General features: G+C 60.4%; 1 gene segment (V, D, J or C); it reads right to left on the reverse strand.

The window, feature by feature from the left end:
* Nucleotides 1-1,372: 1,372 nt before the first annotated feature.
* On the reverse strand, nt 1,373-12,042 carry LOC136995166 (immunoglobulin heavy constant epsilon-like). The segment is given in 5 exon segments: nt 1,373-1,713; nt 2,498-2,827; nt 4,530-4,838; nt 6,424-6,711; nt 11,913-12,042. Coding segments are annotated over 5 exon segments (1,398 nt in total).
* Between the last annotated feature and the right edge of the window lie 5,078 nt (nt 12,043-17,120).

Here is a 17,120-nt window from a genome sequence, read left to right on the forward strand (position 1 = left end):
TGCATCCGTCTGTCCTGCATCTCCCTCCTTGCATCTGTCTGTCCTGCATCTCCCTCCTTGCACCCGTCTGTCCTGCATCTCCCTCCTTGCACCCGTCTGTCCTGCATCTCCCTCCTTGCATCCGTCTGTCCTGCATCTCCCTCCTTGCACCCGTCTGTCCTGCATCTCCCTCCTTGCATCCGTCTGTCCTGCATCTCCCTCCTTGCATCCGTCTGTCCTGCATCTCCCTCCTTGCATCCGTCTGTCCTGCATCTCCCTCCTTGCATCCGTCTGTCCTGCATCTCCCTCCTTGCATCCGTCTGTCCTGCATCTCCCTCCTTGCATCCGTCTGTCCTGCATCTCCCTCCTTGCACCCGTCTGTCCTGCATCTCCCTCCTTGCATCCGTCTGTCCTGCATCTCCCTCCTTGCATCCGTCTGTCCTGCATCTCCCTCCTTGCACCCGTCTGTCCTGCATCTCCCTCCTTGCATCCGTCTGTCCTGCATCTCCCTCCTTGCATCCGTCTGTCCTGCATCTCCCTCCTTGCATCCGTCTGTCCTGCATCTCCCTCCTTGCATCCGTCTGTCCTGCATCTCCCCTCCTTGCATCCGTCTGTCCTGCATCTCCCCTCCTTGCATCCGTCTGTCCTGCATCTCCCTCCTTGCATCCGTCTGTCCTGCATCTCCCTCCTTGCATCCGTCTGTCCTGCATCTCCCTCCTTGCACCCGTCTGTCCTGTATCTCCCTCCTTGCATCCGTCTGTCCTGCATCTCCCTCCTTGCACCCGTCTGTCCTGCATCTCCCTCCTTGCATCCGTCTGTCCTGCATCTCCCTCCTTGCACCCGTCTGTCCTGCATCTCCCTCCTTGCATCCGTCTGTCCTGCATCTCCCTCCTTGCATCTGTCTGTCCTGCATCTCCCTCCTTGCATCCGTCTGTCCTGCATCTCCCTCCTTGCATCCGTCTGTCCTGCATCTCCCTCCTTGCATCTGTCTGTCCTGCATCTCCCTCCTTGCATCCGTCTGTCCTGCATCTCCCTCCTTGCATCCGTCTGTCCTGCATCTCCCTCCTTGCATCTGTCTGTCCTGCATCTCCCTCCTTGCATCTGTCTGTCCTGCATCTCCCTCCTTGCACCCGTCTGTCCGTGCATCTCCCCTCCTTGCACCCGTCTGTCCTGCATCTCCCCTCCTTGCATCCGTCTGTCCTGCATCTCCCCTCCTTGCACCCGTCTGTCCTGCATCTCCCTCCTTGCATCCGTCTGTCCTGCATCTCCCTCCTTGCGCCCGTCTCTCCGTGCACCCCACGCTCCCGCACGCACACGCACACGCAGCCGCTCGCTTCCATGCTTTTATTGGCGGGGTGCCGGCACCGGCCCCGGGGGCGACGCGCCGGCTGCCTCATTTACCGGGCGCGCGGGCGACGGCGCGCTGCACGAACTTCATGGGCAGCGCCTCGTGCACCACCATGCAGGCGTAGGTGCTGCCCTGCTCCCAGGCGTCGCGCGGCACCGCCAGGCGGCTGTAGAGGAAGAAGGCGCCGTCGGCGCCCCGCTCGCGCGCCGGCGGCCCCGTGTCGGCCTCGGAGGCCTCCAGCGCTGCCTGGTTCTTCAGCCACTGCACCGACACGGCCTCCGGGTAGAAGCCGCGCACCAGGCACGTGAGGCTGAGCGTGGCGGAGCGGCTGCTCAGCTCCTCCGGGTGCGGCGGCAGCAGGTAGACGCTGGGCGCCAGGCGCTTGCCTGGGGGACGAGGCGGGGGGGAAAGGGTGAGGCGGGGGGGCGACGCGGGGCGCGATGCGATGCAAATGCCCATTCAATGCAAGGAGATGTGCAATGCAATGCAATGCAGGAGTGATGCAAGGAGATGTGCAATGCAAAGCAGGTGCAATGCAAGGGAATGTGCAATGCAATGCAAAGTAGGTGCAATTCAATGCCAGTGCAATGCAAGGGGATGTGCAATGTGATGCAAAGCAGGTGCAATGCAAGGGGAGGTGCAATGCAATGCCAGTGCAATGCAAGGGGATGTGCAATGCAATGCAAAGTAGGTGCAATTCAATGCCAGTGCAATGCAAGGGGATGTGCAATGTGATGCAAAGCAGGTGCAATGCAAGGGGAGGTGCAATGCAATGCCAGTGCAATGCAAGGGGATGTGCAATGCAATGCAAAGTAGGTGCAATGCAAGGGGATGTGCAATGCAATGCAAAGCAGGTGCAATGCAAGGGGAGGTGCAATGCAATGCAATGCCAGTGCAGTGCGAAGGGATGGGCAATACGATGTGATGCCAGTGCGATGCAAGGGGATGGGCAATGGGATGCAATGAGGGAGGGATGCAATGGGATGTGCAATGCAGGTGCAATGCAAGGGGATGTGCAATGCAATGCAATGCAATGCAGGAGTGATGCAATGGGATGTGCAATGCAGGTGCAATGCAAAGCAACGTGCAATGCAATTCAATGCCGGTGCAATGCAAAGGGATGTGCAGCGCGATGCAACGCGGGCGGGACGCGTCGCGTTTCGGACCTACCGGGCTTGGTGGCGATGGTGCGGCTGATGGGCGCCGGGAGCTCGCTGTGGCTCACGGTGCAGGTGAAGGTCTCGCCCTCGTCCCAGGAGCGGGTGGAGATGGGCAGCTCGCTGGTGGCGGTGAAGGTGCCGTTGAACTGCTCGCGCAGCTGCAGGGGCAGCGGGCTGAGGGGCCCCGGGCGCTCGCGGGCCCAGCTCAGCTGCAGCCCCTCGTCGCTGGGCAGGCTGGAGGCCTGGCAGCGCAGGCGTGGGTACTGCGACATGTAGAGGTCGGACGGGCTGGGGGCCAGGGCGAAGAGCCGGATCTCGCTGGCGTCCGCCGGGCGTCCATCTGGCCGGGGCAGCGGCGGTCAGCGGCATCGCCCGCACCAGCGCTCGCCTGTGTGCTGGTGCGTGCAGCCAAAGCTTGCTAGAGCACTTGTGCATGCAGCCAAAGCTTGCTAGCGCGCTTGTGCATGCAGCCAAAGCTTGCTTGCATGGTTGTGCATGCAGCCAAAGCTTGCTAGAGTGCTTGTGCATGCAGCCAAAGCTTGCTTGCATGGTTGTGCATGCACCCAAAGCTTGCTAGAGCACTTGTGCATTCACTTAATGTTTGCTTGCACGCTTGTGCGTGCAGCCAAAGCTTGCTAGAGCGCTTGTGCATTCACTTAATATTTGCTTGCACGCTTGTGCGTGCAGCCAAAGCTTGCTAGAGCGCTTGTGCATTCACTTAATGTTTGCTTGCACGCTTGTGCATGCAGCCAAAGCTTGCTAGAGCACTTGTGCATTCACTTAAAGCTTGCTTGCACACTTGTGCGTGCAGCCAAAGCTTGCTAGAGCACTTGTGCATTCACTTAAAGCTTGCTTGCACACTTGTGCGTGCAGCCAAAGCTTGCTAGAGCACTTGTGCATTCACTTAAAGCTTGCTTGCACACTTGTGCGTGCAGCCAAAGCTTGCTAGAGCGCTTGTGCATGCAGCCAAAGCTTGCTAGCGCGCTTGTGCATTCACTTAAAGCTTGCTTGCACACTTGTGCGTGCAGCCAAAGCTTGCTAGAGCACTTGTGCATTCACTTAATGTTTGCTTGCACACTTGTGCGTGCAGCCAAAGCTTGCTAGAGCACTTGTGCATTCACTTAATGTTTGCTTGCACACTTGTGCGTGCAGCCAAAGCTTGCTAGAGCACTTGTGCATTCACTTAATGTTTGCTTGCATGCTTGTGCGTGCAGCCAAAGCTTGCTAGAGCGCTTGTGCATTCACTTAATGTTTGCTTGCACACTTGTGCATGCAGTCAAAGCTTGCTAGTGGCCTTGCACATTCACTTAAAGCTTGCCTGCACGCTTGTGCATTCACTTAAAGCTTGCTAGTGTGCTTGTGCATTCATTTAAAGTTTGCTTGCATGCTTGTGCGTGCACCCAAAGCTTGCTAGCGCCCTTGCATATTCACTTAAAGCTTGCTTGCACGCTTGTGCATGCAGCCAAAGCTTGCCTTTGCGCTTAAACATATACCCACAGCCTGCTTGCACCCTCGTGCGTGCACCCAAAGCTCGCCTGCACGCTCGTGCATGCTCCATAACCTCACCTGGGTACTCGTGCATCCCCTGAAGGAATGCTAGCACGCTCGTGCGTGCGCCCCGAGGTTGTCTGCCCACTCATGCATGCACTCAAAGGTCATCTGCACGCTCGTGCATGCACCCCGAAGTCATCTGCACGCTTGTGCATGCACTCAAAGGTCGTTTGCACGCTTGTGCATGCACCCAGAGGTTGTTTGCACGCTCATGCATGCACCCGAAGTCATCTGCACGCTTGTGCATGCACCTAAAGGTCATCTGCATGCTCGTGCATGCACCCAAAGGTCGTTTGCACACTCGTGCATGCACCCAGATGTCGTTTGCACGCTCGTGCATGCACTCAAAGGTCGTTTGCGCACTCGTGCATGCACCCAGAGGTCGTTTGCACGCTCGTGCATGCACAGAAAGGTCGCCTGAACGCTCTAAACCTCGCTAAGGAGGTTGTGCGCGCCCCGAAGCCTCCCCTGCGGCCCCGGCGCCGCCTCACCTGGGCACTTGCGGGCGGTGTCCTGCAACACGGCGCCGGAGCCGGGGTGGGTGACCCTGCAGGCGTAGGTCTTCTGCAGCCAGTCGTCGACGGAGACGTTGAGCTGGCTGCTGGTGCTGAAGGTGCCGCGGGCGCCGGGCTCGAGCGGCCCCGGCTGGGAGGGCTGCGGCGCCGGCTCGCCGTCCGCCAGCCACTCCACGCGCACCGCTTTGGGGTAGAAGTGGGAGATGAGGCAGAGCAGCTCCACGGTGCTGGGGCTGCAGGCGTAGAGCAGGCGGACGCTGGGGGCCACCGGCGTCCCGACTGCTGCTGCAGTGGCAGGAGGAGGAGGAGGAGGAGGAGGGAGGGGGAGAAGCGCGGCGTTAGCGTGGCGGCGTTAATTGGCGGCGTTAATGCTGCTGTGGCCGATTGCAAGCTGGTTGCAACCCAAATCAGCCCTATTGCAACCCAGAATGGCCCGACTGCAACCCAAAAGGACCCAGCTGCAACCCAGAAGGGCCCGATTGCAAACCAGAACAGCCCAGTTGCAACCCAAATCGGCCCGGTTGCAACCCAAATCGGCCTGATTGCAACCCAAAAGGTCCCAATTGCAAACCAGAACAGCCCACTTGCAACCCAGAAGGGTCTGATTGCAGCCCAAAAGGGCCCGATTGCAACCCAAAAGGGTCTGATTGCAACCCAAATCGGCCTGGTTGCAACCCAAAAGGGCCCAGTTGCAACCCAGAAGGGTCCGATTGCAACCCAGAAGGGTCCGATTGCACCCCAAAGTGACCCGATTGCAACCCGGAACAGTCCGATTGCAACCCAGAAGGGCCCGATTCCAACCCAAGGTCACCCAATTGCAACCCAAGGTGACCCAATTGCACCCCAAAGTGACCCAATTGCAGCCCAAATCGTGACCCAGCTGCATCGCAATGGAAGAGCGATGCAACGCAGCGCAATTGCGGTGCGACCCGCTGCAGTTGCAACATGACCCCCCCCCATTGCGATCCAGCATGACCCAACTGCAACCCAAAATGGCCCATTTCCAACCCAGCGCCCCCCAATCGCGTTACGACGGAAGAATGATGCAATGCAGTTGCAATCGATGTGCAATGCAAGGCGCGGGGCAGGAGCGACGAAGCGCAGGGCACTGGCACTGCAGCGACGCGCTTGCAACGCAACTCAGGGTGCTTGCGGTGCAGATCTGCGCTTGCAATGCAGCTCAAGGTGCTTGCAATGCAATTCAATGTGCTTGCAATGCAAATATGTGCATGCAATGCAATTCAATGCACTTGCAATGCAACTCTAAGGCGCTTGCAATGCAACTCTAAGGTGCTTGCAATGCAAATACACGCTTGCAATGCAACTTAAGGCGCTTGCAATGCAAATACGTGCTTGCAATGCAGCTCAAGGTGCTTGCAATGCAAATACGCGCTTGCAATGCAACTCTAAGGTGCTTGCAATGCAAATACGCGCTTGCAATGCAACTCTAAGGTGCTTGCAATGCAAATATGCGCTTGCAATGCAACTCAGGGTGCTTGCGGTGCAGATCTGTCCGTGCAATGCAGCTCAAGGCGCTTGCAATGCAACTTAAGGCGCTTGCAGTGCAAATATGCGCTTGCAATGCGACTTAAGGTGCTTGCAATGCAATCTGTGCATGCAATGCAATTCAATGCGCTTGCAATGCAACTCAAGGCACTTGCAATGCAACTTGAGGCACTTGCAATGCAGATTTGTCCGTGCAATGCAACTTAAGGTGTTTGCAATGCAACTTAAGGCGCTTGCAATGCAAATATGTGCTTGCAATGCAACTCAATGCACATGCAATGCAACTCAAGGCCCTCGCAGTGCAACCCCGCGCTTGCAACGCAGCTCAGTGCTCGTGCAAGGCGGCGCCCGCGCTCGCACCTACCTTCAACCCGTACGTCCTTGCGGAATCTGGAGGGCGAGTGGACCACGGTGCAGGTGAAGGGCTGGGCGCTGCTGGCGGCCACCGTGAGCTGGCTGCTGAGGCTGAGGAGGCCGGAGGAAGGCTGCCGCACGGCGGGGAAGTTCTGCACGCGCCCGCCGGCCGCCGCGCTGTTCCACTGCACCGTCACCGGTTCGGGGAAGAAGCCGCTGACGAAGCAGCCGACGACGAGCTCGGAGGTGCCACTGTCGCAGCCGGCCAGCGGGAAGACGGCCGGGGAGGTGACCCGGGCTGCGGAGGGGGAGAGCGGGTGAGCGGGTGAGCGGGGCCCAAATGCGGCTCCCCGCGCCCGGATCGGGGCTGTTTGCACCCAAAATGCGGCTCCCTGCACCTGGATTGAGCTGTTTGCACCCAAAATGCGGCTCCCTGCACTCAAATTGCACTGTTTGCACCCAAAATGTGGCTCCCTGCACCCAGATCGGGCTGTTTGTACACAAAATTCAGCTCCTTGCACTCAAGCTGCACCGGTTGCACCCAAAACACGGCTCTCTGCACCCAGATGGGGCCATTTCCACCCAAATGAAGCTCTCTGCACCCAGCTCGGGCTGTTTGCACCCAAAATGTAGTTCTTTGCACTCAAATCGAGCTGTTTGCACGCAAAATGCAGCTTTCTGCACACAAGCTGCAGCGGTTGCACCCAAAATGTGGCTCCCTGCACCCAGATTGGGGCTGTCTGCACCCAAATTCCAGCTCTCTGCACTCAAATTGCACTGTTTGCACCCAAAATGCAGCTCTCTGCACCCAGATCGGGCTGTTTGCACCCAAATGTGGCTCCCTGCACCCAAATTTGCCCTTTTCTCCCCAAAATGCCCGTCAGTTCCCCCCCCCAGGTCCCCCTGCCCTATAGCTCCCCTGCCCTATAGCTCCCCTGCCCTATAGCTGCTCTGCCCTATAGCTCCCCTGCCCTATAGCTGCTCTGCCCTATAGCTGCTCCTGCCCTATAGCTCCCCTGCCCTATAGCTCCCCTGCCCTATAGCTGCTCCTGCCCTATAGCTCCCCTGCCCTATAGCTCCCCTGCCCTATAGCTGCCCCTGCCCTATAGCTGCTCTGCCCTATAGCTGCTCCTGCCCTATAGCTCCCCTGTCCTATAGCTGCTCTGCCCTATAGCTCCCCTGCCCTATAGCTCCCCTGCCCTATAGCTGCTCCTGCCCTATAGCTCCCCTGCCCTATAGCTCCCCTGCCCTATAGCTGCTCTGCCCTATAGCTGCTCCTGCCCTATAGCTCCCCTGCCCTATAGCTGCTCCTGCCCTATAGCTGCTCTGCCCTATAGATGCTCCTGCCCTAGCTCTGCCCTATAGCTCCCCTGCCCTATAGCTCCCCTGCCCTATAGCTCCCCTGCCCTATAGCTGCTCTGCCCTATAGCTCCCCTGCCCTATAGCTCCCCTGCCCTATAGCTGCTCCTGCCCTATAGCTCCCCTGCCCTATAGCTGCTCTGCCCTATACCTGCCCCTGCCCTATAGCTCCCCTGCCCTATAGCTGCTCTGCCCTATAGCTCCCCTGCCCTATAGCTCCCCTGCCCTATAGCTGCTCCTGCCCTATAGCTCCCCTGCCCTATAGCTCCCCTGCCCTATAGCTGCTCTGCCCTATAGCTGCTCCTGCCCTATAGCTCCCCTGCCCTATAGCTGCTCCTGCCCTATAGCTGCTCTGCCCTATAGATGCTCCTGCCCTAGCTCTGCCCTATAGCTCCCCTGCCCTATAGCTCCCCTGCCCTATAGCTCCCCTGCCCTATAGCTGCTCTGCCCTATAGCTCCCCTGCCCTATAGCTCCCCTGCCCTATAGCTGCTCCTGCCCTATAGCTCCCCTGCCCTATAGCTGCCTCCTGCCCTATAGCTCCCCTGCCCTATAGCTCCCCTGCCCTATAGCTGCTCCTGCCCTATAGCTCCCCTGCCCTATAGCTCCCCTGCCCTATAGCTGCTCTGCCCTATAGCTCCCCTGCCCTATAGCTCCCCTGCCCTATAGCTGCTCTGCCCTATAGCTCCCCTGCCCTATAGCTCCCCTGCCCTATAGCTGCTCCTGCCCTATAGCTCCCCTGCCCTATAGCTCCCCTGCCCTATAGCTGCTCTGCCCTATAGCTGCTCCTGCCCTATAGCTCCCCTGCCCTATAGCTGCTCCTGCCCTATAGCTGCTCTGCCCTATAGATGCTCCTGCCCTATAGCTGCTCTGCCCTATAGCTCCCCTGCCCTATAGCTCCCCTGCCCTATAGCTGCTCCTGCCCTATAGCTCCCCTGCCCTATAGCTGCTCTGCCCTATAGCTCCCCTGCCCTATAGCTCCCCTGCCCTATAGCTGCTCCTGCCCTATAGCTCCCCTGCCCTATAGCTGCTCTGCCCTATAGCTCCCCTGCCCTATAGCTCCCCTGCCCTATAGCTGCTCTGCCCTATAGCTGCTCCTGCCCTATAGCTCCCCTGCCCTATAGCTGCTCCTGCCCTATAGCTGCTCTGCCCTATAGATGCTCCTGCCCTATAGCTGCTCTGCCCTATAGCTCCCCTGCCCTATAGCTCCCCTGCCCTATAGCTGCTCCTGCCCTATAGCTCCCCTGCCCTATAGCTCCCCTGCCCTATAGCTGCTCTGCCCTATAGCTCCCCTGCCCTATAGCTCCCCTGCCCTATAGCTGCTCCTGCCCTATAGCTCCCCTGCCCTATAGCTCCCCTGCCCTATAGCTGCTCTGCCCTATAGCTCCCCTGCCCTATAGCTCCCCTGCCCTATAGCTGCTCCTGCCCTATAGCTCCCCTGCCCTATAGCTCCCCTGCCCTATAGCTCCCCTGCCCTATAGCTGCTCCTGCCCTATAGCTCCCCTGCCCTATAGCTGCTCTGCCCTATAGCTCCCCTGCCCTATAGCTCCCCTGCCCTATAGCTGCTCCTGCCCTATAGCTCCCCTGCCCTATAGCTGCTCCTGCCCTATAGCTCCCCTGCCCTATAGCTGCTCTGCCCTATAGCTGCCCCTGCCCTATAGCTCCCCTGCCCTATAGCTGCCCCTGCCCTATAGCTGCTCTGCCCTATAGCTCCCCTGCCCTATAGCTGCTCCTGCCCTATAGCTGCTCTGCCCTATAGCTCCCCTGCCCTATAGCTGCTCTGCCCTATAGCTGCCCTGCCCTATAGCTGCTCCTGCCCTATAGCTCCCCTGCCCTATAGCTGCTCCTGCCCTATAGCTGCTCTGCCCTATAGCTCCCCTGCCCTATAGCTCCCCTGCCCTATAGCTGCCCTGCCCTATAGCTCCCCTGCCCTATAGCTGCTCTGCCCTATAGCTCCCCTGCCCTATAGCTGCTCTGCCCTATAGCTGCCCCTGCCCTATAGCTGCCCTGCCCTATAGCTGCTCTGCCCTATAGCTCCCCTGCCCTATAGCTGCCTCCTGCCCTATAGCTCCCCTGCCCTATAGCTGCCCCTGCCCTATAGCTGCCCTGCCCTATAGCTCCCCTGCCCTATAGCTGCCCCTGCCCTATAGCTCCCCTGCCCTATAGCTGCTCTGCCCTATAGCTGCCCCTGCCCTATAGCTCCCCTGCCCTATAGCTGCTCTGCCCTATAGCTCCCCTGCCCTATAGCTGCCCCTGCCCTATAGCTGCCCCTGCCCTATAGCTGCTCTGCCCTATAGCTGCTCCTGCCCTATAGCTCCCCTGCCCTATAGCTGCCCTGCCCTATAGCTGCTCTGCCCTATAGCTGCTCTGCCCTATAGCTCCCCTGCCCTATAGCTCCCCTGCCCTATAGCTGCCTCCTGCCCTATAGCTGCCCTGCCCTATAGCTGCTCCTGCCCTATAGCTCCCCTGCCCTATAGCTGCTCTGCCCTATAGCTGCCCTGCCCTATAGCTCCCCTGCCCTATAGCTGCTCTGCCCTATAGCTGCCCTGCCCTATAGCTCCCCTGCCCTATAGCTGCTCTGCCCTATAGCTGCTCTGCCCTATAGCTCCCCTGCCCTATAGCTGCCCCTGCCCTATAGCTGCTCCTGCCCTATAGCTGCTCTGCCCTATAGCTCCCCTGCCCTATAGCTGCTCTGCCCTATAGCTGCTCCTGCCCTATAGCTCCCCTGCCCTATAGCTCCCCTGCCCTATAGCTGCTCCTGCCCTATAGCTGCTCTGCCCTATAGCTCCCCTGCCCTATAGCTGCCCCTGCCCTATAGCTCCCCTTCCCTATAGCTGCTCTGCCCTATAGCTCCCCTGCCCTATAGCTGCCTCCTGCCCTATAGCTGCTCTGCCCTATAGCTCCCCTGCCCTATAGCTGCCCCTGCCCTATAGCTGCCCTGCCCTATAGCTGCTCTGCCCTATAGCTGCCCCTGCCCTGTAGCTCCCCTGCCCTATAGCTGCTCTGCCCTATAGCTCCCCTGCCCTATAGCTGCCCCTGCCCTATAGCTCCCCTGCCCTATAGCTCCCCTGCCCTATAGCTGCTCTGCCCTATAGCTGCTCCTGCCCTATAGCTCCCCTGCCCTATAGCTGCTCCTGCCCTATAGCTCCCCTGCCCTATAGCTGCCTCCTGCCCTATAGCTCCCCTGCCCTATAGCTGCTCCTGCCCTATAGCTCCCCTGCCCTATAGCTCCCCTGCCCTATAGCTGCTCCTGCCCTATAGCTGCTCTGCCCTATAGCTGCCTCCTGCCCTATAGCTGCCCTGCCCTATAGCTGCTCCTGCCCTATAGCTGCCTCCTGCCCTATAGCTGCTCCTGCCCTATAGCTGCCCCCCGTGGGCCCAGGCGTCCGGCTCGGTGACCTACCTGTGGGGCGGCAGCTCCCGGCTCTGCCCCACGGCTCCGGTTCTGCCCCACGGCGGTGGCAACGAGGCGTCAGTGCTGGCAGCTGCCAACTTCCCCTTCCGCCCCACGGCGAGGCGGGACCGGCCCCACGGCGTCCCCGGGGACCCACAGCGCCGCCACAGCCCCGCCCACCTCCGTCCCATGGCTCCGCCCACCGCCCCATAGCTCCGCCCTCTCCTGCCACCTAGCGACTCCCTCCCCTGCCCCATAGCGACTCCCTCTACTGCCCCATAGCGACGCCTTCCCCTGCCCCATAGCGACACCCTCTCCTGCCCCATAGCGACTCCCTCTACTGCCCCATAGCGACACCTTCTCCTGCCCCATAGCGACGCCCTCTGCTGCCCCATAGCGACGCCCTCTGCTGCCCCATAGCTCCGCCCTCTCCTGCCACCTAGCGACTCCCTCCTCTGCCCCTTAGCGACACCCTCTCCAGCCCCATAGCGACACCTTCTCCTGCCCCATAGCGACGCCCTCTCCTGCCCCATAGCGACTCCCTCCCCTGCCCCATAGCGACACCCTCCCCTGCCCCGTAGCGACTCCCTCTGCAGCCCCATAGCGACTCCCTCCCCTGCCCCATAGCAACTCCCTCCTCTGCCCCATAGCGATACCTTCTCCTGCCCCATAGCGACGCCCTCTGCTGCCCCATAGCTCCGCCCTCTCCTGCCACCTAGCGACTCCCTCCTCTGCCCCTTAGCGACACCTTCTCCTGCCCCATAGCGACTCCCTCTACTGCCCCATAGCGACACCTTCTCCTGCCCCATAGCGACTCCCTCTACTGCCCCATAGCGACTCCCTCTACTGCCCCATAGCGACACCTTCTCCTGCCCCATAGCGACTCCCTCTACTGCCCCATAGCGACACCTTCTTCTGCCCCATAGCGACACCCTCTCCTGCCCCATAGCGACTCCCTCTGCTGCCCCATAGCGACTCCCTCCCCTGCCCCATAGCGACACCCTCCCCAGCCCCATAGCGACTCCCTCTGCTGCCCCATAGCAACTCCCTCTGCTGCCCCATAGCGACACCCTCTCCTGCCCCATAGCAACTCCCTCCCCTGCCCCGTAGCGACTCCCTCTGCAGCCCCATAGCGACTCCCTCCCCTGCCCCATAGCAACTCCCTCCTCTGCCCCATAGCGACACCTTCTCCTGCCCCATAGCGACTCCCTCTCCTGCCCCATAGCGACTCCCTCTGCTGCCCCATAGCGACACCCTCTCCTGCCCCATAGCGACTCCCTCTGCTGCCCCATAGCGACGCCCTCCCCTGCCCCATAGCGACTCCCTCTGCAGCCCCATAGCGACTCCCTCCCCTGCCCCATAGCGACTCCCTCCCCTGCCCCGTAGCGACTCCCTCTGCAGCCCCATAGCGACTCCCTCCCCTGCCCCATAGCAACTCCCTCCTCTGCCCTATAGCGACACCTTCTCCTGCCCCATAGCGACGCCCTCTGCTGCCCCATAGCTCCGCCCTCTCCTGCCACCTAGCGACTCCCTCCCCTGCCCCATAGCGACTCCCTCTCCAGCCCCATAGCGACTCCCTCTACTGCCCCATAGCGACACCTTCTCCTGCCCCATAGCGACTCCCTCTACTGCCCCATAGCGACACCTTCTTCTGCCCCATAGCGACACCCTCTGCTGCCCCATAGCGACTCCCTCTGCTGCCCCATAGCGACGCCTTCCCCTGCCCCATAGCGACACCCTCTCCTGCCCCATAGCGACTCCCTCTGCTGCCCCATAGCGACGCCTTCCCCTGCCCCATAGCGACGCCCTCCCCTGCCCCATAGCGACTCCCTCTGCAGCCCCATAGCGACTCCCTCCCCTGCCCCATAGCGACTCCCTCCCCTGCCCCGTAGCGACTCCCTCTGCAGCCCCATAGCGACTCCCTCCCCTGCCCCATAGCAACTCCCTCCTCTGCCCCATAGCGACACCTTCTCCTGCCCCATAGCGACGCCCTCTGCTGCCCCATAGCTCCGCCCTCTCCTGCCACCTAGCGACTCCCTCTCCAGCCCCATAGCGACTCCCTCTCCTGCCCCATAGCGACTCCCTCTCCAGCCCCATAGCGACTCCCTCTACTGCCCCATAGCGACACCTTCTTCTGCCCCATAGCGACGCCCTCTGCTGCCCCATAGCGACTCCCTCCCCTGCCCCATAGCGACACCCTCCCCAGCCCCATAGCGACTCCCTCTGCTGCCCCATAGCAACTCCCTCTGCTGCCCCATAGCGACTCCCTCCCCTGCCCCGTAGCGACTCCCTCCGCTGCCCCATAGCGACACCCTCCCCAGCCCCATAGCGACTCCCTCCCCTTCCCCATAGTGACTCCCTCCCCTGCCCCATAACGACTCCCTCTGCTGCCCCATAGCGACGCCCTCCTCTGCCCCATAGCGACTCCCTCCCCTGCCCCATAGCGACACCTTCCCCTGCCCCATAGCGACTCCCTCTACTGCCCCATAGCGACTCCCTCCCCAGCCCCATAGCGACTCCCTCTTCTGCCCCACAGCGACACCCTCCCCTGCCCCATAGTGACTCCCTCTGCTGCCCCATAGCGACTCCCTCCCCTGCCCCATAGCGACTCCCTCTGCTGCCCCATAGCAACTCCCTCCCCAGCCCCATAGCAACTCCCTCTGCTGCCCCATAGCGACTCCCTCCCCTGCCCCATAGCAACTCCCTCCCCAGCCCCATAGCGACACCTTCTGCAGCCCCATAGCAACTCCCTCCCCTGCCCCATAGCGACTCCCTCCCCTGCCCCATAGCGCTGCCCCATAGCGCCCCATAGCGCCGCCCCACAGACGGACACGTGGCCACGTTTATTGCCCCCCCAGCACGGGGGTCCCCGTCGGGGTTTTTTTTTTGGGGGGGGACCGAAACCCCCCCAGAACTGCCAGGTCCCGCGTCGCCGTTGGGTGTGGGGCAGGGGGGCACTTGTGGGGCAGGCGCTTGTGGGGCAGGGCGGCCGCTTGTGGGGCGGCTAGACGGCGTCCTTGATGACGTTGCGGTAGACGGAGCCGCGCGCCTGCTTGAGCTGCAGCACGGTGGAGAACAACCACTTGACCTGCAACGTGGGGGGCGTCAGCCGTGGGGCAGAGCTTGTGGGGGGGGGGGGGGACACAGCCATGGGGCAGCCCCCCACCACCGCCCGCCCCACGGCTCACCTTGAAGAGGGTGACGGTGGCGCTGTAGCAGACGCTGAGGAGGAAGAGGGTGATGAAGACGGCGATGGTGGCCCAGAGCCCGTCCAGCTCCTTGTCGCCCTCCTCGGAGCAGGTGGCTTCCGCCATGGCCAGCTCTGCGCCGGGGGCAGAAGGGCGTCAGGGCCGGGGGGGGGACGGGGGGGGGCGCCGGGGCCCCCGTCCGCCCCGCCATCCCTCCGTCCATCCGTCCATCCGTCCATCCATCCGTCCATCCATCCATCCATCCATCCATCCATTTCTCCAGATATCTCTCCATCCACCTCTCCATCCATCCCCTTGTCCATCTCTCCATCCATCCCTCCATCTCTACATCCATCCCTCCATCCATCTCACCATCCATTTCTCCAGATACCTCTCCATCCATCTCTACATCCATCCATCCATCTCTACATCCATTCCTCCACCCATCTCTCCATCCATCCCTCCATCTCTACATCCATCCCTCCATCCATGTCTCCAGATATCTCTCCATCCATCTCTACATCCATTCCTCCACCCATCTCTCCATCCATCCCTCCATCAGTCTCTCCATCCCTCCATCCATCTCTACATCCATCTCTCCAGCCATCCCTCCAGCCATCCCTCCAGCCATCCTTCCATCCATCCCTCCATCTGTCTCTCCATCCATCTCTCCATCCATCCATCTCTCCATCCATCTCTCCATCCATCTCTCCAGCCAGCCCTCCAGCCATCTCTCCATCCATCCCTCCATCCATTCCTCTGTCCATCTCTCCATCCATTGCTCTATCCATCCCTCCATCCATTCCTCTGTCCATCTCTCCATCCATTGCTCTATCCATCCCTCCATCCATTCCTCTGTCCATCTCTCCATCCATTGTTCTATCCATCCCTCCATCTTTCCATCTCTCTACACACCAACCATCCCTCCATCTATCTCTCCATTCATCCCTCCACCCACCCCTCCATCCATCCCTCCATCCATCCCTCCATCCATCCCTCCCTCCATCCCTCCATCTCTCCATCCATCTCTCCATCTCCATACACGCCAACCAACCATCCATCTCTCCATCCATCCCTCCATCCATCCATCCCTCCACCTCTCCATCTCTACACACTCCAGCGATCCAACCATACCTCCCCCCCCCGCTCCATCCACCCATCAACCCACCTGCCCATCCTTCCATCCCTCCATCCTTCCATCCCTCCATCCATCCCTCCATCTCTTTACGGTCCGACCAACCATCCACCCATCTGTCCTCCCAACCAGCCGTCCTTCTTCCCAACCGACCACCCAACCATCCGTCCGTCCATCCTTCCTATCAACCACCCAACCGTCCTTCTTCCCAACTGACCACCCAACCATCCGTCCTCCCAACCATCCATCCGTCCATCCTTCCTATCAACCACCCATCCATCCTTCTTCCCAACTGACCACCCAACTGTCCCGCTTCCCGGCCGACCATCCAACCACCCCCTTTTCCATCTCCGCATGCCCCAACCAGCCACCCCTGCATCTCCGTGCTCTCCAAGGAACCAACCGACCATCCCTGCCCAACTGGCCACGCACCCGTCGACCTCCGTCCCCCCCAGCCAAGCGACCCGTGAACCAAGGAACCATCCCACCAGTGAACCGCCCAACCAGTGAACCACCCAACCATCCAACCAAGCAACCAATAAGTCACCCATCCACCCAACCAACCCATCAACCACCCACCCAACCAACCAATTAATCATCCAGCCAAGCAACCCATCAACCAACCAACCGATAGACCATCCAACCAACCAACCAACCAATGAACCATCTGTCCAACCAACCAACCCATCAACCAACCAACCAACCAACCAATGAACCATCCGTCCAACCAGCCCATCAACCAACCAACCCTCCAACCAACCAATAGACCATCCAACCAACCATCCAACCAATGAACCATCCGTCCAACCAGCCCATCAATCAACCAACCAACCAATGAACCAACCAACCAACCCATCAACCAACCAACCCATCAACCAACCATCCAACCACCCAACCAACCATCCAACCCATCAATCAACCAACCATCCAACCAACCAACCATCCAACCAACCAACCAACCAATCCATCAATCAACCAACCCATCAACCAGCCATCCAACCAACCAACCATCCAACCAACCAACCAACCAACCAACCCATCAATCAACCAACCATCCAATGAACCATCCAACCAACCCACCCTCCGCTCAAGTGTCTCCCCCCACCTCCCAATCCCCCTCCATCATCCCTCCCTCCTCTCGCCAGCCGTGGTCCATCCCCAGGGGTGAGGGGACCATGGCTGGTGACCCTCTTCCAGAGAGGAGGAGGGTCTGGGGGACCCCCAGGGCTGATGGACGGAGGGACAGAGACCCACCACGGGCTGCCTTGGAGGTCGGGCCGGGCCAAAATTGGGCATTTGTGGCCCATTTGCGCGTGTGACGTGGTGCCTCGGGGAGACGGGGATGGGGAGACGCGAGGTCTTGCCCATCTGCAGCCCTCCGGGGGCTTCTCGCCCTCATCACCGGGTGTTTTGGGGAGAAAACCTGGAGGGATTCTCCATCCCGGCATGTTTTGGAGAGCCGGAGTGCATGCAGGCAGTCCCGGGGCCGTGTCCGCCCGTCCGTCCATCCGCCCGGCGGGGGCTTTGCAAACCCAAACTCCCGGGGTTGCAAACGTGCCCCCCCCCCCGGGTTGCAACATCTCCAACCACCTCGGGGTTGCAAAGGTGCCCCTGGGTGTGCAAACTTGCTCCC

The sequence above is a fragment of the Apteryx mantelli genome, chromosome 39, assembly GCF_036417845.1.
Source record: "Apteryx mantelli isolate bAptMan1 chromosome 39, bAptMan1.hap1, whole genome shotgun sequence".
Taxonomy (NCBI): Eukaryota; Metazoa; Chordata; class Aves; order Apterygiformes; family Apterygidae; genus Apteryx; species Apteryx mantelli.